Source organism: Bidens hawaiensis, unplaced genomic scaffold, assembly GCF_021521415.1.
Source record: "Bidens hawaiensis isolate Kalapana, Puna unplaced genomic scaffold, B.hawaiensis_p1.1 tig00015201_1, whole genome shotgun sequence".
NCBI lineage: Eukaryota > Viridiplantae > Streptophyta > Magnoliopsida > Asterales > Asteraceae > Bidens > Bidens hawaiensis.
Window position 1 is genome coordinate 180,636 of NW_027492350.1, and position 24,069 is coordinate 204,704.

The 24,069-nt window shown below is 36.1% G+C and overlaps 4 protein-coding genes and 1 pseudogene across 11 annotated transcripts; 4 read left to right on the forward strand and 1 right to left on the reverse strand.

Moving 5' to 3' along the window:
• Window positions 1-1,903: 1,903 nt before the first annotated feature.
• On the forward strand, window positions 1,904-4,291 carry LOC143548589 (large ribosomal subunit protein uL30z-like). Its single transcript, XM_077039706.1, has 5 exons — window positions 1,904-2,255; window positions 2,391-2,488; window positions 2,566-2,703; window positions 2,831-2,933; window positions 3,941-4,291. The coding sequence occupies exons 1-5, from the start codon at window positions 2,073-2,075 to the stop codon at window positions 4,154-4,156; spliced, it is 738 nt and encodes a 245-aa protein (XP_076895821.1). The 5' UTR covers window positions 1,904-2,072; the 3' UTR covers window positions 4,157-4,291.
• Window positions 4,292-6,676: 2,385 nt separating this feature from the next.
• LOC143548588 (putative CCR4-associated factor 1 homolog 7 pseudogene) lies at window positions 6,677-8,791 on the forward strand (annotated as a pseudogene). 6 transcript variants are annotated; one of them, XR_013137982.1, is made up of 7 exons: window positions 6,677-6,949; window positions 7,147-7,201; window positions 7,269-7,323; window positions 7,401-7,455; window positions 7,575-7,649; window positions 7,725-7,808; window positions 7,885-8,791. The product of XR_013137982.1 is annotated as a putative CCR4-associated factor 1 homolog 7 pseudogene, transcript variant X2 (transcript). The 6 variants fall into 6 exon arrangements; XR_013137983.1 differs by lacking the exons at window positions 6,677-6,949; window positions 7,147-7,201 and adding an exon at window positions 7,055-7,069; XR_013137981.1 differs by lacking the exon at window positions 6,677-6,949 and having other exon boundaries at window positions 7,100-7,201.
• A 1,638-nt stretch (window positions 8,792-10,429) lies between these two features.
• Window positions 10,430-10,830, reverse strand: LOC143548582 (uncharacterized). The gene has a single exon (XM_077039695.1). It carries the CDS (start codon window positions 10,772-10,774, stop codon window positions 10,430-10,432), a length of 345 nt encoding a protein of 114 aa, XP_076895810.1. The 5' UTR covers window positions 10,775-10,830.
• A 1,617-nt stretch (window positions 10,831-12,447) lies between these two features.
• On the forward strand, window positions 12,448-14,493 carry LOC143548571 (small ribosomal subunit protein eS12-like). Its single transcript, XM_077039688.1, has 5 exons — window positions 12,448-12,571; window positions 13,614-13,652; window positions 13,754-14,048; window positions 14,146-14,211; window positions 14,299-14,493. Exons 2-5 carry the CDS (start codon window positions 13,645-13,647, stop codon window positions 14,356-14,358), a joined length of 429 nt encoding a protein of 142 aa, XP_076895803.1. The 5' UTR covers window positions 12,448-12,571; window positions 13,614-13,644; the 3' UTR covers window positions 14,359-14,493.
• A 2,695-nt stretch (window positions 14,494-17,188) lies between these two features.
• Window positions 17,189-21,779, forward strand: LOC143548591 (uncharacterized). 2 transcript variants are annotated; one of them, XM_077039707.1, is made up of 14 exons: window positions 17,189-17,334; window positions 18,530-18,733; window positions 18,833-19,014; window positions 19,089-19,215; window positions 19,326-19,475; window positions 19,565-19,834; window positions 19,903-19,976; window positions 20,052-20,103; window positions 20,172-20,255; window positions 20,357-20,418; window positions 20,503-20,661; window positions 20,771-20,935; window positions 21,013-21,171; window positions 21,276-21,779. In XM_077039707.1, exons 1-14 carry the CDS (start codon window positions 17,230-17,232, stop codon window positions 21,511-21,513), a joined length of 2,031 nt encoding a protein of 676 aa, XP_076895822.1. In that variant the 5' UTR covers window positions 17,189-17,229; the 3' UTR covers window positions 21,514-21,779. The 2 variants fall into 2 exon arrangements, with proteins under 2 accessions (XP_076895822.1, XP_076895823.1); XM_077039708.1 differs by lacking the exon at window positions 21,013-21,171.
• Window positions 21,780-24,069: the final 2,290 nt, after the last annotated feature.

Sequence of the window (24,069 nt, forward strand, 5' to 3'; positions counted from 1 at the left end):
ATCTTCAATAAACGGCAAACAATTTACTCACTTGCCAAATCGCAAATCGAGTTTGGAGCTTCATTAGCTCTTTGTGTCACATACCCCCTATTTTCGCCTTTTCGGTCAGGGATCTTCTTGAACTTCATAAAACGGCTTCATTGTGTAAAAACAACAAGAAGAAATCGCTTCATGGTATTATATTGACGGCTTGCTGGTGCATTTTGGAAGGCAAGAAATGAGGCTATTTTTGGAAGCACAGTTACTTCAGTCTAGAGACTAAAATTAGGGAGAATATCAAGTCGTTAGAGTTTCTTTGGATTAAAAATAGGTATTCGTTATATCTCTTCGTTAGAATGATTGGTGTAGTTTCAACTTTTTAATTTGTTTTTGTAGTTTTTGGCTCTAGCCTCTTACTAGTTTGTTGTTTCAATGAAAGTGACGTTCAAAGAAAAAAAGGAAATGTGTTATGTCATTAATCCAAACTAGAGGTGCACAAAAAATATGAACTTGGAACTGGACTTGGAAAAAAACCCGGTCCCCTAGGTTTTTACCACCCAAACTCGTACCCAACCCTACCATAGGGTACGGATAGGGTATGCATTTCAGCAACAAAACTTGTACCCAGAACCGGACCCGATTTGTACCCAGTAATACCCGGAAACCGGAACCGGAGTTTTCCAACACCTGAAACTGGTTTTTCAAATGCTCGATATATACCGCAAAAACGTGCAACCCTTTAAAAACCCAATCTATACTCGGAAAATAGCTTGAAAATAGGGTTTTTTCAACACATGAAATAGGGAATTTAAATACCTGGTTTTAGAATACCCAACCCGAACCTGGTGTACAAAATATGGTTTTTAGAGACAATACCCATACACGAACCCAAACCTGACCAGGGTATTGTCATACCCGATTTTTCAATACCTGATCATACCAAAACCGTGTTCCATAATCCATACCCAAAATTTTGTGTACTTCAAATCTAAACTAAGAATTCGAATAATGGGCCGAGTTATAAAATGTACCCAATTTTGGGTGTGCAGACACAAAACCTAATAAACTCTTCTCTCATTCTTCTTCTTCTTCTTCTTGTTCCAGTTCTCGCAGCTTCATCTTCAAACTCTCGAATCCTTGCCGTAAGTTATATTATGAAACTCTAATTTCCAAGTAACATACGTCTGCATCTATAGATAGAATCGGTAGTGATTATAATGTTGTTGAATTGATTTGTTAACTAAATCTTTATAATTATAAAAGTGAGCTAATATTTAGAAGGAACTGTTTGCAGCCTTCGTAATAGGATTTTATACTTTTGATTTAACATCTGATTATTTGCGTAAGTAGGATAATAATCAATAAACAAGCAGCTCTTTGTTGTTTTTAGTTCCAGTTGCTTATTTACTCGTTTGCGGTATAAGGCGTGTAATCGAGCTTGCCCTGGCTCGTTTTGACTTATGAGAGCTCGGCTCATTTTGAACTGTTTTTCTAAAGCTTGAGCTCGGCTCGTGAGTCGTTTTATCAAGCTTGGGTTCGGCTCGTTTGTTATTTATCAGTTTATTTATATACGCTTTTAATTGCTCGAGCTCAGCTATGTAGTGTGAAATTGATATGTAGAAGTACATAAAACTTAAAAATACACAAGTCTCGTAAAGGCTCTACGAGCCTAAATTCTAAACCTGTTACTAATACAGGGCTTGATAACTAAACGAGCTTTTTTTGAGGTTAGGGCTTGGCTCGAGCTCGAAAAAGCTCGGCTTGTTTTGAGCTTTTTATTGGTCGGATCTCGTGTAGCTTAGCTTGTTTTTTTCACTATATATATTGTTTAACCATCATTAGTTGAGGTGAGAGAAAGACTTTAGCTCATTGTAATTAATAATAGTGAGACTTGTAATCGTTTTTGCTTATGATTAAACTATAGATAGATGCATTGACAGTTAAATTTTTATATGTATTTGTGATTAGGAGGTAGAATTTACATGTGATGCTATAGTGATTTGGTACATCGTTATTCGCTTTATATGTAGACGAATGTAAGTATGAATAACTTTTTTTTTACTGTTATGACTTTCATTAGGTAATATCCTGTCATGGCTGATGAGGAACCGCAGGCTCTTAACTATGTATCTGAGATTGTTTTGAAGAAAAGAAAAAACAATGAGGACTGGGCAATTAGAAGAAAAGAGCAGTTGGAACAACGGGTCAAGAAATCAAAAAGTGATAATTTTGTTATCAAGAAGCCCGAACAGTTTATCAGAGATTACCGTGACAGGGTAATTCTACATTCTATTTTGTGATTAATGAACTAACCCTTGATTAATTAAGTTAACTAACATTATTTGACGCCTATTTGTACCAAAAAAATTATCTTCTATGGAACTAGCAGTTTTTTTTTTAATTTTTTTCAGGAGGCTGATCTTATCAAAATGAAACATCGGGCAAAACGACCAATAAAATCATCTAATTTATCCCAATCAAAGCTTCTTTTTGTTATACGTATACAAGGGTATGTTACATTTGATTTTTTTCTGTTTCTTTTTTGTTTTTTTTTTCTGTTTCTTACATTACTCTTTTTGTTAATAGTAAAAGCGACATGCATCCTCAAACAAGAAAGCTTTTATACTCTCTGAGACTAAGGCGAATGTTCACCGGTGTTTTTGTCAAGGCAAATGAAAGAACACTGAGCATCTTACAAAAAGTTGAACCGTATGTCACTTACGGGTAAGACCATGCATAATCTTTTAGCTTCATCAAATACTGTTTAAAGTTTGTCTTCAACGCTTATATCTTTATTTTGTTTCTTATGAAAAAACGTATTAATTTTTATTAATTTTTTTTATATTTAAAGGTATCCTAATCTCAAGAGTGTGAATGAGCTGATATACAAGAAGGGGTTGGCAAAAATTAACAAGCAGTTATACCCTTTGACAGATAATAATATCATTGAACAGGTATATTATATGCTTTTATTATAGGTGTTAAAACGAGCAAGTTGGGTGGGTCAGCCATGGGTCAAAAGTGTAATTAATGTGTGCATCAAAACAAATTGGCTTGAGCTAAATTCGGTCAAACATATATGTTTTTTTATTATTATAAATTATTGGTTTGTCAATATGGATTTACAACAACATTATTATTTTTTTCTGTTAAAACATTATAAATGACTAAGGGTGCAAACGAGCAGAGCTGAGCCCAAGTTTGACCAGGCTTGAGCTCGGCTCGTTTAATTTACATAGATCTCGAGCTCGAGCTCGGCCCGTTTACCATTTATAAGTTATTTTGTAAATAATATAATTATTTTTATATATTTTTTTCTATTATAATTTTCTGTATCAAATAATATATATTATTTAGTTATTTTTATTTATTTTTTATAACATTATATATATATTAATTAATCAATCAATCAATCAATCATACCCAGTAAAATCCCACCGACAGCAGAGCTATAGGTAGGGTCTGGGGAGGGTGGGATGTAGGCACACCGTACCTCTATCCAAAGGAATAAAGAGGTGGCTTCCAGAGAGACCCTCGGCTCTAAGAACATGTGTATGAAGCAAAAAAGGAAATCAAAGTTTAACAATTATATAAAAAACTACTACTAATTATAATAATATTAATAAATAATTATTAAATATATATTTTAAAAAAATTATATAAATGGCAGGTTCGTTTAGGCTGGCGAGCCGGCTCGAGCTCGATAAGTGAAGCTCGGGCTCGTTTATTAAACGAGCTTACTTTTAGGCTCAAGCTCGGGCTCGGGCTCGATTAAGCTCGGCTCGTTCGAGAATTTTAACGAACCGATCTCGAGTAACTCGCGAGCAACTCGGCTTGTTTGCACCCCTATAAATGACCCAAACTAACCCATTAATAAGATAATCGATTGAAATCGACACTTCTAGCTTTTGTTTCTATTTCTCTTAAATATATATAATATTCATCTTAATGGTTTTTTCAGGCACTTGGTGAGCACAAAATTATATGTATCGAAGACATTGTAAACGAGATTGCGAATGTGGGCCCACATTTCAAGGAAGTTTGCAACTTTTTGTGTCCTTTCAATCTGAACAAGCCCGAGAAGGCGTTGCAGGGTAAGAAGAAGCCGTTCAGGATTGGGGGTGATTCTGGGAACCGTGAAGATCAGATAAATGAGTTGATTAGTAAGATGAATTGATTATATTGTCCAACCATAAGATAGAGACCAATCTTCTGTGGTTAGTTTAAAGCGAGTGTGAACCAGTTGGTATCATGAATTTTGAACCCGACAGTGAAACTAGTTTATATTTTATTTTGGTTTTTCGTGTTTGGTTTCTTGTTTGTATCTTATTTTTCCCTGCATTTACTGAAAGTACTGGTACCGAACTGTACAGTAATGTGTACCTAAAGTACAAGTTCGGCATTCTAAACAAAATCTGCCCTTGTCATTGCGTTTATTTTTGGCTAGAGTTTATGCAACCACATCTTGCTTAACTTGTTAGCATGACCAAGTCGTAAACGCTTCAGTAAAGTGGAAATAATATTTAGTATTTACACATCTATTGTTTCTTATGTATGTTACAATAATTTTACTACATAAACTGTACACTTATTCAAGTAAAACTATGTAACAAGATCCACCTCAATGCGGTGGTGCAACGGCACGAGTAGGTTGGTATTAGTTAGATTCCTTTCGGCAACAATAAATGTAAAAACCAAATTAGTAGACACACCCAATGTATCATTGACACTCATAGTCCTTAAACTAACATACAAGACCGTATGTTGTGGTCCGCTAAAGGGGGGGGGGGGGGCGTCAAAGCTCACTTGGCTTCCAAATCAGCAAGTAACATTATCGCCACCATGACACCATCACCATGAAACGGGGCTTCCCTTTCCTCGCCAACACCATCACGTGTGCTAACATGCTGCCCCTGTATTTTGGTTTTAAGTTATAACTAATTGTTAACACATCTAATTCATTCCATCAAGGAGTTTGCTTGGCTAGATTGGATCAAGTCTCCTTTATCTATTGTTTTGAGATACTGACGTTTTAAGCTAAAATTGCTTGTATTATGGGTTGTTTATTGGGCTCTCCATCTTCCTGCTGTAGTTCCTTTCATTTCTAATATAATTGTTGCTGTTCAAAAAAAAAAAAATCTAACTCATTTCACCTGATTATTATTTTACCTCTTTTACTCACTCTCTTATAACACCATCTAGTGAGAGTGAAAGATAAAAACATATTTTCACGCCATTTTCATATATTGTTACATGGTCATTCCAATCTTGACTAGGTGGTAATTGCTCTTACTATACCCTTTCGGAATATCGTTAGGTAAGAAGGGTACTCCACTAAACTACCCTAATACTTACTAATGCCCTATTGCCATGTCAACTTCATATTTTACACTTAAAACAATAGACTCCTCTCAACTACGCCATCTCTCTCTCCTCTCCACACACACATATTGGATACAATACAATGAAAACCACTACCCCAAGTTGAGTTTAAACTCACGGCATCGTTGTACCCTCATTAGAATATATATACCCGATTTCAACTAATCGTGGGTAGAGGTTGGCAAATAAACTGGTTAACAGAACCGGCCTGAAAATTGAACCGAAGCCGATTATGTGGACATCGGTTTGGAACAGACTGAAACCATAGGTTTAGAACCGGTTTGTAATTTTCTTCACCAAAACTATTCAAAACCCGAATCAAAATCGGTCATAACCTGGTCAAGAAACCGGCTTCAATCCAAACAAAAAATAAACTGGTTTTGACTTTTATTAATCAAATCGAACCGGTTTCAACCCAAATCAATTTTAAATTTTAAACAAGTTTATGCAACCTATGACTTTAGAGGGTGCCCTTCCCCCCTTACAAAATAGAGGCATGATTTTAGGTCCAAAATTAGGCCCAAAAACATCTGGAAATTAAAAACACACAATGAAATGAAAGATAAAGACGGTGTGCAAAATGTATGTATGTTTTTATTAGGGCTATTCACGAGCCGAGTCAATCCGAGCGAAGGCTTGCTCGTTGCTTAGCTTGTTTACAACCGAACCGAACCGAACGGCTGAAATTCAAACCGAGCGAAAATCGAAACGAGCCTTAATCGAATCGAGCTATTTTCGAACGAACATCGAGCGATTTCGAGCATTATTTATTTCTTTTTCACTTTAAAATTTCACTAATAAACAAGTTTGAATGTTGTAAATTATATATTTTATAAATAAGTTAATAGTTTTTAGACAAAAGTGTAATAGATTGTAAATTTTATAAAAAAGTAAGTTTGGAGTGAGATAAAATGATCATGTAAATAATTTTTAGTAGTAAAAAACTCGAAACGAACAAATAAAACTATAAAATTGACAGAATATGAAAATTTTAAAGGGGTTAAAAAATTGTAAGCTTATATTTATGAGTTTTGTCTATATGTTTATATATTTGTTCATATATATTTATATATACAATAAATTAAAAATATTCGAGCCGAACCAAACCGAGCTGATCTTTGCTCGTTGCTTGGCTCGTTTTGCAAACCGAATCGAGCAGAGCGGCTCGTTTACAATCGAGCGAAAAAACAAGCGAGCATTTTCCAAGCAATTTTCGAGTGAGTTCGAGCGACTTGAATAGCCCTAGTTTTTATTTTTAGACATCAGCCACAAAAGTCATATCAATAATAATAATAATAATAATTTACAGCTGGTACACACTCTGTTTCTCTCTCTTTGTTATAATAATAATAATATTATCAAATTCAGTGTTTGATGGTGCTGTCCATCTTTTCTCTTTCTTTCTCTCTTTCTTTCTTCTGTATCTGTAAATCACAGTCAAGAAGGAGGTAGACAGGGAAAAGAAGGCTATACCTCCTCTTCTATCCTCTCTCCTCCGTGCAATTCCTCATTTCCTTATTAATAATTATTAATTGCCGCTTCTATTAATCGTACGGACGATCCATTTCTCCGAATTATTCCATTTTCGGTGAGATTCTGTTAGGTTTACGTTCGGTTTCAATTGAATTACGTTACGTTAACGAATCACGTTGTGAATTTTGCAGATCCGGATTGATTCGTTGAATTCCGTTGCGTTATTCGATTTTCGGTAAGGATTTGTACGATTTACGTTCGGATTTTGATTTAATTACGTTAGGTTAACGAATTACGTTGTGAATTGTTCAGATCTGGATTGATTACGATCTGTACGTTGAATTTTCGTTGCGTAATTCGATTATCGGTAAGATTTTGCTCGGTTTTTGATTGAATTACGCTAGGTTATACGAATTACGTTGCGAATTGTCCAGATCTGGATTGATTCCGAACTGTACGTCGAATTTGCGTTACGTAATTCGGTTTTCGGTAAGAATTTGTTCGGTTTATGTTCAATTTTCGATTCAGTTACGGTAGGTTAACGATTCACGTTGCGAATTTTGCAGATCTGGATTGATTACGATCTGTACGTTGAATTTTCGTCACGTGATTCGATTTTCGGTAACTATTTGTTCGGTTTTGATTAATTTTACGCTAGGTTAACGAATTATGTTGCGAATTAACGTTTGATTTTCGGTTAAATTACGTTAGGTTAACGATTCGTGATGTGAATATTTCAGATCTGGACTGAATTAGAATTGTACGTTGAATTTCCATTGCCTAGCTGCTATTAATCCTTTGTTGTTCGATTTTCGGTAAGAATTTGTTGTATATGTTAGGTTTTTGATTGAATTACGTTAGGTAAACTATTCGTGTTGCAAATTTTTTAGATCTGGATTGATTTCGAACGGTAGCTGGTATTAGTCGTTAATTAGAAGATCTACGTTTGATTTCTTCTGATTACTCGATTTTCGGTAAGAATTTGTTGTATATTTGTTAGGTTTTTATTATATTACGCGAGATTAACGTTTCGTGTGGCGAATTTTCCAGATCTGGATCGCTTCCGAATCGTATTTTGCGTAATTGTGTATGAGAAATGTCGCTTCTGTCAAAAGGCGATTCGATTCAGATCCGAGAGGTGTGGAATGATAATCTGGACGAAGAATTTGAACTGATTCGAGGTATTGTTGATGATTACCCTTACATAGCGATGGACACCGAGTTTCCAGGGATTGTTCTTCGTCCTGTTGGTAACTTCAAAAACAGCAACGATTATCATTACCAGACGTTAAAAGACAACGTGGACATGTTGAAATTGATTCAGTTAGGGCTAACATTCTCGGACGACCAAGGGAATTTCCCAAAGGACACCGTGACGGATAAACCTTGCATATGGCAATTCAATTTCCGGGAATTCAACGTGAAAGACGACGTTTACGCGAACGATTCGGTCGAGCTTTTGAGAGAGAGCGGTATAGATTTTAACAAGAACAATGAGAAGGGAATAGACGCAGGAAGATTCGGGGAGCTGCTGATGTCATCAGGGATAGTTTTGAATGACAGCGTGTATTGGGTGACGTTTCACAGTGGATACGATTTCGGTTATTTGTTGAAGGTTTTGACTTGCAGGAATCTGCCTGATACACAAACCGGCTTCTTTAATTTGATCAATATGTTTTTCCCAACCATTTACGACATTAAGCATCTGATGAAGTTTTGCAACAGTCTGCATGGCGGATTGAACAAGCTTGCGCAATTGTTGGAAGTAGAAAGAATCGGGATATGTCATCAAGCGGGTTCGGACAGTTTGCTTACTTCATGTACCTTCAGGAAGTTGATAGAGAATTTCTTTAGTGGTTCATTGGAGAAGTATGCTGGTGTCTTATATGGTTTGGGTGTTGAAAATTGAAAAAATGTTTTAAAAAAATAAAAAAATAAAAAAAAAGTGTGAAAAAAATGGTAGTTACAATGCCTGTTGTAATGGCCATTGGCATCACAGCTTGTACACTTCAGGATAAATTAATTAAAGGTTAACATTTGATGTTAGAACTTCTGCTTAATATTTTCTGTAACTAGTTTTGGATCAGCAACATAATGATGCACCTGGTTCAATTGATGCATTGTTTTGCCTGTTTCATGATATACTTAATTCACCATAAATAAAAATTCTAATAATATTATTGATTTTATAAGATGTACATACCAATAAGTTATCAAATTTGATTAATGACCAAGATATACCAATTTGTTGTGTTTGCGGCATGCAAAATATCATTAAGAGAGACAGAAGGTTAACTCTTTAAAAGACATTCAAAGCTGGGAATGACTAGGTTTTGCACTTTACTAAATAATCTTTCAGACCATATGTCACTCAAAACTGTTTTTCTAAGTCTTTGTTATGTTATTTCAATACAAACTGGCTGTCGTTTCTATGAAGAAGTTCTGCTACGCAACAAAATTGAAACCAAGTCGTGAACCTATGTGAAATTTAAAGCTTTGAGTGCGGATGCTTAGCCTGTACTCGACAATATTTCTACTTGGCGAACCTTGGTGCAATTGATAAGGTTGTTGTTTTGTAACCTTGAGATCATGGGTTCAAGGTCATGAACCTCTGTGACATTTGAAGCTTTGAGCGTCGTTCCTTAGCCTATATTCACCAATACACATACTTTTACATCCTGAAGGGAAGGTAAAGGGCGGACCTTGGAGCAAATGATAAGGTTGTTGTTTTGTGACCTTAAGATCATGGGTTCAAGGTCATGAACCTTGTGACATTTAAAGCTTTGAGTGGTTCCTTAGCCTATATTCACCAATACGCATACTTCTACATCCCAAAGTAAAGGTAAAGGGCGGACCTTGGAGCAACTGATAAGGTTGTTGTTTTGGGACCTTGAAATCATTGGTTCTAGCTGTGGGAAACAGCCTCTTAAGCTTGACACAAAGTGTAAAATCAAACTGCATATATCCTGGACCCTGTGCAAATGCGGGAGCTAAGTTAAGCACCGGGAACGCACTACTTATAGTTGCAACTTGGAAACCTTATGTCAAAACTTTTAACAGCTTAATAATTATGTACAGCTGCATATTCTAATTTCCACACCCATCTATATAAACTTTCTAGTAAGAATTCATACACAGATCTAAAACATATATAATTCCCGACTAGGCACCGATTAATCCCTGATTAATCGCTAGTCCCCACTTCAATGATTAATTTTGGGCTATTAGGCCAATTAATCGGTCAACGGTCAAATCCAGCCAAAATTAGCGGTTTCCGGCGAGATTATGACCAAAATCAGCGCTTCCAACGAGACTCCGACCAAAATCAATGGTTTCCGGCGAGATTCCAGTACAAACCAGCGGTTTCAGCGAGATTTCAGTCCATTTACGGCCAAAATATGTTTGTGTATATATAAAACTGAAAATAACATATAAAAATGTGAGTGTATATATTTAGCTTAAAAATATAAATTAAAGTTCGATACGATTAATCCAGTTTAATTGTTAGTCCCCACCCCCACCGCCCGACTAGCGATTTTTACAACACTGATTATGAGTTTCTCAAGAGGTAAAAACCTGAAATCCGAGCGATTCGTCAAACCATTTCACACACTCGAATTTGCTCCAATTGCTTGGATCTATCACGAACACAAAACTTATTCCATACAGTAATCACAATCACGGCAAATAACACACCGATGACGTCAGCGACGGCGTCTTTGACGGAAGCACCGGCGGAGTTGAAGAACCCAAGCTCGTCGGCGATCTCTTTGGCGGCGCCTGCTGTGAGTGAGAGAATGCAGCCTATTGAGACGCTGTGGCGACGGAGGAGAGAGTGTTTGGTGTGTGATGCGATGAAGGAGATGATGATGGTGATGAAGAAGCAGAGAACGAAGTGTTGGAGCTTGTCGTGAGCTAACCAGTCGTCACCGTTTTCCATCGAACACCAGAATTTAGATCTTTTATAAACCGTGTTTGACTTCTGTAGTTGTAGTTCTGTTACAATTTAAGGTTGTGTTTTCGAGTTCAACGAATTTTTTCTCCGCAATGTTTTAAAAACCAACATTTTATTCGTATCGGATTTATTTCTAAAATGGTACAACCAGTTGAATCAAAATGTACAGAAAGGTTCGACCGGGTTAAATATTTTACATTGTAATTCTATACAATTATAATTTCAACTTGAAAAATAACTCAAAAATACATTAATAAACATTAAAGTTGAACTGAATATCACACATGAACAATGAACGAGTCAGATAGAAAGTTTGTATTTTGTATACGAAATTAGTCAATTACAAAAGATGTAAATAAACCAACATTGGATCTGCATGATACAAAATTGGTTGATTAACGAATCATCGTTTACCGTGTTTACTCGTTTTATTTATCTGCTACATTAAAAGTCATTTTTATAAAATATGAGCCACAAAAATTTCAAAAATCTTTTCAATATAAAACCGGTATTTTTAAAAAAATCGGCGGTATAATATTCTAGCAAACCGTCCAAAAATACCGGGCTCAAAATACCGGTTACCTTACGAAAATCCGGTATAACCGGTTCAACCGGCCGGTACGTACCGGTTTTTAAAACATTGCTTCTCCGGTCCTTTCTTTTTCTTTCTTTCGATTCAATCGTTTCATATTAGAAGGGAAGAGATCCTTTACAATTTACTCTTCTTTCTCGAGAACATACATTTTGTTATTTCTTTCTTTAAATGAAACTCGAGAACACAACAGTTCATTTCCATCCCTTCCTTTCTATGCTAGCAACTTTTATTACAAACCACGCCCAGCTAGCAAGCGGTGAAACTAGCTTGAAACGCTTTTTAATCCAAAAGAAACTAAACGCATTCATATTTCCACTTAAGTTAATCTCAATCTTAATACGCACTTTGTTGAACATCATTTCGAGTCCTCCATATGACAAACAAGCCACCAAAATGACTGATTGTTAAATTTTTAAAAACTTTGTATATTTATGAGAATAAAAGGTATATCAAGTCTTTTTTATATTAAAAATAGAGCCACAAAATAACCATGCAATGTGTCTATGAGCCCGTCCATAGCCACGATTGTGGTTTGTCCTTCAATCAAAATATCTTCACGTTCATTTATGTCTGTTTGTTTGAGTAATCTAATTAAAATCATGAAACAAACATAAGAAACAAAAAAACAAACGTCTTTTTATTTGTTTCGTTACCAATTAATAAAGCTTGGTTCTACAAGCTGATTGGCGTGATTTTGCTATAAACACATAGCAGAGGTGTAACATTTGCCATTTAAAACATGCATACAAACATAAAAAGAGTAAATAAATGAAGTACAAAAAATATAATAACATAAAAAAGTGCTCATTAATGTAAACGAGTGAACTTGAGCATATATTGATGTTCACGAATGTGGCGTATGTTAATGTACACTCGTTTAACCAAATAAAAAAAGTCTTCCATCCAAGTTCACTTGTTTATTAAATAACCAGAAATAAACGACTTTTCCATCAAACGGTCCACAAACAGTCTAACAAGCGTTCAACTCATTAAACCTCGCTGAGGAAAATCGAAAAAGTATATAACATAGAAGTGCCAATTCGTAAAAAGAACAACAGTCTAGGGATCAATATTTAATAAACCGTAAGCTTCTTTCACGGAATTAGGGTTTCAAATCAGTACCCTTTAAAGCATCGCAGACACTGTGTGCAGTTCTTCGAACATATTCACAGCAGCAGCATCAACAGGTACTCATCTTATTTTCAATTGATTAATAATGCTGATGATGTACTTGACGCTTTTACCCTAACTAGATTTATGTAGTTTTGAAACCTATGTTATTAATTGGCATAATTGTGGTCATTGATTAATATATTTTATTATTTATTAACCAATCGGTTTTCGGTTAGTCAGTTTGGTTTATTCGGTTAGTTTGTTGGTTAATAACCAAAAACAAATTTGGGTAAAAGTTTTTGCTTAGAAATACATGAGATGTAGGGATGTTCAAAAAGCCTGCGGCTTGTGGCTCGCTCGATAAAAGCTTGAATAAAATTAGCAAAAAAAACTTGATTTGAAACTACCTGAGCTGAGTTGGCTCATTTTTGTAACTGAGCCAAAATTGATCCAAGCTCTACTCAGGTGGCACGATCTTAGGCTTGTTTAACTTCAAAGTCAAGCTCGAGCCTAGCTGAGCTGCTTCGTTTAATTTCGAGCACGAGCTCGAAACCACCATGGATTGACTCGGGCTTGGCTCGTGAGCAGCCAATGTAGGTATAAAACATGAAATTAATGAAATGGAGGCATAAAAGCTAGAAATATAGGAAACTAAGAATGCGTCGGTTCGGTTAGTTTTGGTTAACTGAGGGTACAAAAATGCAATGTTATTGAGACCGGACCGGACGGTCGGACCAGGATTTGGTTCACTGACCGGTCTGGTTCTATGCAGTTCGCTCGGTTCCCAGAAAACCGGCCGGTCCAACCGGAAACCCGGACCGGTTGAACCGGTTTTTATATTAAAAAATATATTTTTTTGAAAAATATTTTTCCGGCAATTTTACGTTCGGCTGGTCTGAGCGGTTCGTTGTCCGATCCGGTTATGAAAACATTGCAAGAAGGTTGAAAACTGATTTTGGTTAGTTGGTTTTCCATTAATCGGTTTTCGGTTGATTTCGGTTAACACTTAACAGTATTGTTATTGCTCACCCCTACGTAATTGTGATCATTTATCTGTTACTGGAAGTCTGGAATATACATTTTAATGATTTGTTGTTTTATGGATCTTTGTTGCAGTTTGAACCGAAGGCTTTAACTGACAATAATCATGGCTGGGTATGCAAACACCTCTCCTTTAATATTAATATTTAATACAATACTCAAACCTAATAAGATTGTCTCGTAAGTCGTAACATTGAATTGCATTGTTTTTGCAGTGAAGATGGTGCTGTTCCAGTTGAGGCACAGGCACCTGCACCAGCTCTCGGTGAGCCAATGGACACCATGACCGCATTGCAGCTTGTGCTCCGAAAGTCACTTGCTCACGGTGGTCTAGTCAGGGGACTTCATGAGTCTGCAAAAGTGATCGAGAAACATGCTGCTCTACTTTGTGTATTGGCTGAGGACTGTAACCAACCGGATTATCAAAAGTTGGTCAAAGCACTTTGTGCTGACCATAATGTGAACTTGATTACCGTTCCAAGCGCTAAGACTCTCGGCGAGTGGGCTGGCGTAAGTCTCCTGTCTCAGATTGTGTTAGTTTATAAAAATGTATTTTTATATATTTTTGGTTATAATAATTTGATTTGATTTGATTATTTTCTTGTAGTTATGCAAGATAGATTCAGAAGGCAAGGCGAGAAAGGTTGTGGGCTGCTCGTGCCTTGTTGTTAAGGTATTTTTGAATGCAAAATGTAAAATAAAAAACGTCGGTTTAATTTAAGTGTTTTCTTAAGCGTAACTTTTGTGGAATATTTGGTAGGATTATGGAGAGGAAAGTGAAGGTCTTCACATAGTTCAGGAGTATGTCAAGTCTAACTAGACGTGTACCGAGTGATCAAAGTATTTCATATGTGATTTATCGATACTTTTTACTTGTATGAACATTTCTTGTAGGAAATTTTGGATCGTTATAAACAATGTCTTTATAATTTTATTTGTCAAGTTTTCGGTGTTAGATTACTTATTCTTCTCTACAAGTTGTTATTGTTGGTTCTAACTTCCATCCTTGGGTAATGGTTAACATGCCGCAATGCTTGTCGAATTAACTGTATGGGATGACGACGCTATTGCTCATGTACAACAATGTCTCATACTTCAGAACAAATTGATATTGAATGAATGCAACTGCTTATGTTTAGTTAGATCTTAAGACATACTTATGTCAACTTAAGATGGTCATTCCGGATCTATAAACCGTATGTCTGAAACAACCTTCATTCCGGATCAATGAAACGCGTACACGATCGAATCATCCAAACCTGGACCACTAACATTCGAGGAGAGGTCCAAACCTCATTACTAACATTTGAGGGGATCCCAGGTCACAGGTTCGATCCTCGATCTTGAACCGGTTTTACCGGCTCTCCGTTGTGGTGCCATTTGGCCGGCGTGGGAGACGGGTTTATCAGGTAGGTGGTAGGCGTTCGCCAATAACTCACGGTGTCCAAGCGTGGGCCCGGTTAAGACAACATAGTCTTGGCCTCGGGAGGGTTGAAAGTCGTTGTTCTAAAAAAGTACAATACAAAGTAATTCAAAGATATCTGCACCAAGGTCTGTTTGCCAAATACCATAAACACTCATAAGAAGTTACAGAGGCTGTTCAGTTAACCATTCGGGAATCGTTTGACGGAAAGCTAAATAATGTTGGTAAACATACGTTTACATTCATTCATTTATGTTTATGTTTGTCAGTACAATGTTGTTCATATATATATATATATAAATGTTCGTTCGTTTACATTTGTGAACCGTTGGTTTATAAGTTAGCAAACGGAAATAAGGGAAGACAAAACACATTTATTTTCTTAACGAACAAACACAAATAAGAAAACCACATTTGTTTAAATGCTCGTGCTTGATCGTCCGTTTAGTTAAGTTAAACGTATGAAACTAACATTCTTCGTCCCTATTTGTTTGGCTCATTCACAGGACCTACTCTAGTCCATAAAACAAAAACAATTAGTATATGTAATTAATGGTCTATATCATAACATTTCAAAAAAAATAAACTTTGACTTTAAGACGATTTAAGTCCAGATTAGTCATTTTTTTAATCAGAACCTATTTTCACTTGAGCCTGTATGGGTTGATCAACAAAAATTCTCCAAACTGGTTTTTTACCGGGTTTTTGGTTGGTTTAGTTTTACTGGTTTTCGTGGTGAATCGAGTCTAAAGTGGTTTCCCGTACCAGTTCCATACCGGTTCGGGTCGGGTCATGAACCGTTTTTATGGTGCACCTAGGCCTGTAAACAGACCGAACGCTAGGAGAAATGTCCGGCGGGAAGTTCGTTTATTTAATAAACGAATGAACATGAACACGTGTTTCATTCGTTCGTTTATGTTCGTGAACGTTCTTTTATGTTTGTTCATATATGTTCGTTTATGTTTGTTTGTGCTCATTTAAGTATGTTCAATTATGTCTGTCAATCTTTGTTCGATTATTTTCATATATGTTCGGGAATTGTTCGTTTAGATTTTAAATATTTGAACACGAATATGCTCCTTTTTTAAACAAACGAACATGAACACAAAATATTTGTTTGATTAATTGTTCGTGTTCGTTTAAAGTAAATGAATGGACACGAACATACCCCCGTTCATGTTTGTTCGGTTCGTTTACAAATAAGGTTGTTCACGAGCTGAGTCGAACCGAGCAAAGGCTTGCTCGTTGCTTGGCTCGTTTAAACCGAACGACTGAATTTCGAACCAAGCGAAAATTGAAATGAGCATTTTTTTGTCGAACATCGAGCGATTTTCGAGCATTATTTATTTCCTTTTTCACTCTAAAAATTTCAATAAGAAACAAGTTTGAAAGCCGTATAATAGGTTGTAAACAAACCAGTAGTTTTTAGACAAACGTATAATAGGTTGTAAATTATTAGGAGAAAGAAGTTTGAAGTGAAATATAATGAACATAAACCTAACAAATTCGCGTAGACTCGCTACATTTTGCTTTAATTTCGGTACCGTAACCAATGTGACGGAAATCAACCAAATTTGCGGACTCACCGCCTTAACTTCCGGGATCGGCAATGCTCGTGTCTTCCCAACGCCAGAGTGTTTCCGACTGATGCCACTCAATTGATCCACCTCAAATTTTATATGTTTTTGTTTTATTTTTGGTTTTTAGTTCCGGTATCATAACACACTTAACCGAAACCGACCGAATTTGCGTCGATTTAATGCCTCAATGCCCGGGACCGACAACGTTTGGGTTTTACCAATCTTGCGTCGGGTATAACACTAGTTATATATAAAATAAGTTAAAAATATTCGAACCAAACCAAGTAGACTTTTGCTCGTTGCTTGGCTCGTTTACAAACCGAATCGAGCATAGCGACTCATTTACAATCGAGCGAGCAATTTCTGAGCAAGCAATGAACGAGTTCGAGCGGCTTGAACGACGCTAATTACAGACCTAGGTGCACGTCCTATACCCACCATTAAGCTAAAAAAATCCCATTTTGAATAATAAGCAATCAGAAGATTGAAACATACCTACCTATTTTAGCTTCAACTCCCAACACAAATTTCTCAAATCCAATTAGTTAATTAAACCAATACAAAAACCACCACCAATTAAACCAAACATTTCATTTCAACTTTTTTAAACCCCCAAGGGTTTGTTTGCATTTGCATTCGCATTCGCATTCGCATTCGAGTCCGATTGAATTCAAATCAATCAAAAATAATGGATTCGGTTAACGAAGAGCTTGAGCAACAGCTTCAAGAAGCCGGTGAACACCTCGCATCGCCTCATTCGTCTTCCGTCAATAACCTTATTAACCTCATTGATGTAAGCCATTACTAACCTTTTATTATTATTATTATTATTATTATTATTACTGTTATTATTATTATTACTGTTATTGTTACATGTTACATTTAATCGTAATTTCAATGTACTAGATTGTTTGTGTAAACCCTAAGTTTGTGGTAAATAGTGAATTCAGTGCAGTGTAAAGTGTGAGCCCTAATTTGTAGGCCTAGGGATGTTTGTGTTTGTTTATTTAGCTTTAAGCGAACACAAGTATATAATCGAACAGTGTTTGTGTTCATTCGTTTAAAACCTAAATAAACAGTTTATGAACATAAATGGGCATAGCTGAACATAAATGGACACAATTGAACATAATTGACCAAACATAAATGATAAATCAAATGGACCGTATTCCTAAACGAGCCCCTTTTATGCTTATATTTATATACGAGTAAGGATGAGCAAATTCGGTACCAAAGTTTTGAGTTTTGATATCGGACCGGTACCGGTATTTTCAGATTTTTTTACCTTCAGTACCGGTACCGAACGGAATATTTTGGTACTGGCACCGGTACCAAAAATTTGCGATTTTCGGGACCGGGACAGGTCGTACTGGTACGGTGCCGATCTCATCCCTATATACGAGCATGTTTGGGATTGAGTTTGAAAACAACTTATTGACTTATTGGTTTTTACAAAAAGCCATTTTAAAAAGCCAGGATTTGTGGTTTTTAGAAAACAGCTTTTTAGCTTTATTAAAAAGCTATAGTGAAAAGGACTTTTGTGATTGCCAAACATTTTTTTAACTTACTGGCTTTTTGAAAGAGTCAATAAGTTGTTTTCAAACTCAATCCCACACATGCCCCTAAACGATGACTACTTTTATATTTATTATAATTTAAACGAACATGAATGAACATAAACGAATGAACAAAACGTGTGTTCATGTTCATTCGTTTAATTAAATATTTAAATGAACAAAACATATTTGTTTATGTTCGCTCGTTTATTAAATAAATGAACTAACGAACTTCCCGCTGAAAAGTTCATGAACATTCGGTTCATTTGCAGACTACTAAGATGTGAACTTGAGATAAATGATAAATCATAACTTCATGATTATGTATGTGTGCATATAACCAAATGGGAAATGGTCACTCATTAGGGTTTTTTCACCATGATATTTCTATGATACTTATGATACTTGCTATTTCTAACTTGTTTCTTCAAGAAAACCAAGCAATTGTTGGCTCGTGTCAGTCAAGCACCATCTATCTCGATGCAAAAAGCACTTGTGCCTGCAATGGGGGCCTTAATTGCTGATGAACTGATAAAGCATTCAGAAACTGATGTTAAGATATCAGTGGCATCATGTCTTTGTGAAGTAGTTCGAATAACTGCACCGGACCAAACTTATGAGGATGAAGTTATGAAGGTATTATTACATCAACCAAATTGTTTTCAACAAAATATTTGATTGGTTGTTTGCGGCTATCTGCTAATGATTTATTGTTGTTTTTTTTATTCGTCACAGAAAATCTTCAAGTTATATGTGTTGGCTTTTGAACAATTGTCAAATGTGACCGGTCAAAGTTATCATAAAGTTATTCACATTCTTCAGTCAGTTGCTAAGGTTAAATCCTTCTTGTTGATGCTGGATTTAGAGTGTGATGCATTGGTTTTTGAAATGCTTGAGCATTTTTTAAGTAAAATCAGGTGAGGGATCTTGATAAGTTCATGTTAAAAGTTTTCACATTTCAAAATTTATATTTTCTTTTGATGAAATTTAGGATAGATCACCCTCGGACAGTATTCTCAGACATTGAAACCATCATGTCAATGATCGTTGAAGAAAGTGATGAGATTTCCATCGAGCTTTTATCCCTTCTAATCTCTCGTGCTAAAAAAGAAAATCAGGTACAAATCTTTTCATTATTAAGCATTTTTATTATATTATAATAAAAATTATAATATTATAATTATAATTATAATATTCCAGACAGATTTAATTATTATTTTACTTTCAGATTGTTTCCCCTGCTTCTTGGAAACTAGCAGAAAAGGTCCTGAAAAGGTGTAGCAATACGCTAATAAAGGAACTCATAAATGCAAATCTTGATGATTATGCTGAAGTGGTCACGCTCATATGCCAAAATGGCCATGAAAATGAACACCTGGTGCGTTTATATGTGCAATTATATATCTATTATAAAGTTTCATTTTCTAGTGCTTTATATTTATGCGAAAATTCATATCATTATTGCAGGGAACTAGATCAGCCTCAAGAACTAACAGTACTCACAAGAGAGATCTTATCACTTTGGACAATGATAGATCCACTAAGAAGCAAAAGTATACTGATAATAATCGGTTTAAAACTCCCAAACGGGGTCGACCAAAGAAAAGTGATATTCCTAGTTTAGGTCTAAATTCACAAAAAGGGACAGCGAGAACTCGAGTACTGGACCAAAGGCAGTCGAGTAAAACAAAGGGCAATACCAAGAATTTTGGTTCAGATAACGGTGCTGATGACAAGGTACCTTTAAACTTTATGATTTCTTGTTATTGTTTGTTCGAACTTTTATTCACTTGATTTTAATTCAGGATGATATTCCAAAGAAATGGAAGGAAGATTTGGCGGGACACATGATAAAAGTTTGGTGGCCATTAGATGAAGTGTAAGTATCATTGTATGTGACAGATTCTTCTATTATTTGTTAAATTATATATTCAGTTAAGTTTCTTTTGGGCAGGTATTATGAAGGTGTAGTTGCTTCTTATGATCCTTCAAATGGCAAGTACAAGGTGAGAGTATATATTTTTTATGATTTTTTTATATAGAATGTAACCTTTTGATTTGTTTTTCGTTGCAGGTATTATATGCTGATGGTGATGAAGAACTGCTGGATTTAAATGAAGAAAAGTGGAGGATGGTTGACGAGACTTCAGTTCATCAAGTTAGTTATTTGTTTATTTTAATTTCAGTTGTTTCTGTTATATGTTTTTAAGTTTCTATTATACTTAGTTTATCTTTTTGTTACTGATATATCATATTTAGAAGGCAAAAAGAAACCGAGAATCCTCACGAACACAAGAAGATAAATCCACTTCACCAAAAAGGTTAGTTAACACTTAACAGTTAACTTGTATTAGAAAAACAATTTACTTGATTCCTATATGTTTGGTCAACTGTCTTAGTAACAGGATTAACAGCACACCACCTGCTGACTCATCTAAAACCGAGGATGTTATCTGCAACGTTGATAACAAGGATAATCCCGCTCCAACTCCTGCCATTATTCACGAGCTAACAATAACTGAAACGGTAACTGATAGTGTGGAGAAAAATGGCGAGTCAAAAAGGTTGGTTAACAGCTAACCCGTATTAATAAACAATATACTTGATTTATTATGTGTTTGGTCAACGACCTGTTGAATCGTAATCTAAAGTGGTCAACTGTCTAAATAACAGGATTAAAAGCCCACCACCTGCCGGCTCATCTAAAACTGAGGATCTTATCTGCAATGTTGATAACAAGGATAATCCCGTTCCAACACCGCCTGCTGCCGTTTCTCACGAGTTCACAATAACTGAAAAGATAACTGATAATGTGGAGAAAAATGGCGAGTCAAAAAGGTTGGTTAACATTTAGCCCGGTAATATAAACAATTTACTGAATCGTCATCTAAAGTGGTAAACTGTCTAAATAACAGGATTAACAGCCCACCGCCTGTTGACTCATCTAAAACCGACGATGTTGTCTGCAATGTTGATAACATGGATAATCCCGCTCCAACACCTGTCATTTCTCACGAGCTTAAAATAAATGAAACGGTAAATGATAATGTGGAGAAAAATGGCGAGTCAAAAAGGTTGGTCAACAGTTAACCTGGATTAACAATTTACTTGATTCGTTTGTGTTTGGTCAATGACTTGTTGAATTGTCATCTAAAGTGGTTAACTGTCTAAATAACAGGATTAACAGCCCACCGCCTGCCGACTCATCAAAAACCGAGGATGTTATCAGCAATGTTGATAATCAGAAAGATGATCCTACCCCAACACCTGCCATTTCTGACGGGCTTACACTTACCGAAAAGACAATCGATAACGTGGATAAAAATGGCGAGTCAAACCCGAGTGGAGAATTGCAAGAAAAGAGTCTGCTTGAATCGAGTGAGGCGACACAAGGATTGGAGAAAACGACAGTTTAGTTTCTGAAAGTTAAGGATAAAAAGGAACCCGCGAAAAGATATAGATGAAGGCTTCTTCTAACATTATCTAGATCTTGTTTTGGTGCGGAGAATATGTAGTGTAGAGTTTTAATTTTGGTGCTAGATGTTCAAGATTTAGGATGATTACGAAGAGTATTTTAATATTTATGCATCATCATATGTGGTTTCCTTTTGACCAAAGATTGTCTAGTTGACCAAAATGTTGGGGTCAATTTGCATAGGAACAAAAAATTATACAATGAATCATTTGGGCTTTGGTGAAAAAACCTAAAGGCAAAAAAAGGAGTAAACTGTGGTTTTTGTTCATGTGGTTTGTTAAAATATGCCGTTTTAGCTCAATAGTTTTAAATTTGTGATTTTTGTTCATGTGGTTTCTTTTCACTTGCAATTAAACCCAAATTCATTAACCGCATTAAGTCTGATCGTTAAACTCCACTGTTTTAAAACCCGGCTCGGCCGGTCGGACCGGGACCTGGTCTCAGAACCGGGCCGGGTGAGGTATTTGACCCGTTTTCGAAAAACCCGGTTGGGTTTGGCGGGTGGCGGTCGGCCCGGACCCGGTGACCCGGCGGGTCGACCGGTAAAACATATTTTTTATTAAATCTAAAATTAAATGTGCATGGTGAGATTCGAACTTGGGTCTTTTCCTAGGTAAAAGCTTTAATAATTACCCATGAGCCAACTAATCAAGCTTTATTGATTTCTTTATTGATTAAATATATATCATATATATATATTCAAAAAACAATGTATGAAACATAAATAAACATTAAAGTTTGTTATTATTAATTTTTATATGTATATGAATTATATATATATATAAATATATATATATATATATAGGGGATGGATCATGCGAGAAGTGATGTTACAGCGAGAAGTGCGAGAAGTCGATCTTAACCATTGATTATGTGTCTCGATGCCCGTTTTACCTCAAACGGATCGCGATGCCCGTTTTACCTCCCATTTTTGGCGATCCCGTCAAGAAGCTTTGGGAACACGTCTTGATCTTAGCACCGTTTATCATCCTCAAACGGACGGTCAATCCGAACGTAAAATCCAAACACTCGAGGATATGCTACGAGCATGTGTTCTTGATTTCGGTGGGAATTGGGATTCTCATCTTCCGTTCATCGAGTTCTCCTACAACAATAGCTACCACTCTAGCATTGATGTGGCTCCTTTTCAAGCTCTTTACGGTCGTAAATGTCGTTCCCCGATTTGTTGGAACGAAATCGGTGAAGCTCAAATCACGGGACCCGAGATGGTCCAAGAAGCCACCGATGTCATTAATCAAATCCGTAAGAATCTCCTAGCCGCTAGAAATCGTCAAAAGAGTTACGCCGATATACGGCGAAAACCTATCGAATTTAATGTTGACGATATTGTCCTTTTAAAAGTATCTCCTTGGAAGGGGGTAGTCCGTTTTGGAAAGAAGGGTAAACTAGCTCCTCGTTTCGTTGGTCCTTTTAAAATCCTTGAACGTGTTGGGAAGGTGGCTTATCGACTCGAACTACCGGAAGAACTTGCCGGTGTTCATCCGACTTTTCATGTATCAAATCTTAAGAAGTGCTTAGCCGAGGGTAATCTCCATATACCTCTCCACGAAGTACATGTCGATGAGTCGACGATCATGGTTGAACGACCCGTTGAGATCAAAGATCGCAGCGAGAAGAAAACCAAGCGTAGTCGTATTCGGTTAGTCAAAGTTCGATGGGAATACGGCGTGGCGCGGAGTTCACTTGGGAACGAGAAGACACAATGAAGGAGAAGTATCCACACTTGTTTGCATCATCATCGTCATCTTAATTTCGGGACGAATTTCCTAAAGTAGGGGATACTGTGACATTCGTCAATTTCGGGTCTCGTTTGTATTCGTTTATCATGTAAACCGACCCATTTGTGTAAACCAAAGCTTATGATATAATCAAAATGATGGATTTTATGTTACAATATTGTTTTACACTTGTTAGGTCTTGAAAACATTCTTTTTGGTCCTTAAAACTCCTTAAAATGACTTAAACCAAACTTTGGGGACTATTATTGCCATTTACCAAAAACGTGTTTGACCATTTCAACCATCACATGCATCTTTACCCTATTTGTATGAACCATACTCTTACCATTATAAAAGCAAGGCTCCATATACCATTTTGCTTGTTCATCTTCTCCAAAATCTCTCTCAAATCCAAGTATTCATCTTCAACATTTTGTTATTTTGATTTCTTAAGGTCAACTAACTATAGTCTTTCATTTTAACTTGTTTATCTAATATTACTAACACTTGAATATGGTGGTACAACATATATATAATACACACCCCTTGTTTCCTTTATTTGCTACTTCACCGACTCCGGTTGGTTAAGTTTCGAATGTCATAAGGCAAGGCTTCATGGAGGACTTCGTGTTCTTGATATATATATACACACACATAACTTATTATACATATCACTTATGACTAACTTCTAACCCTTTTAGTTTGTTCATCTTATTTACAAGTTTCATGGTGTGGGTTTGTATAAGACTAACCTCGGT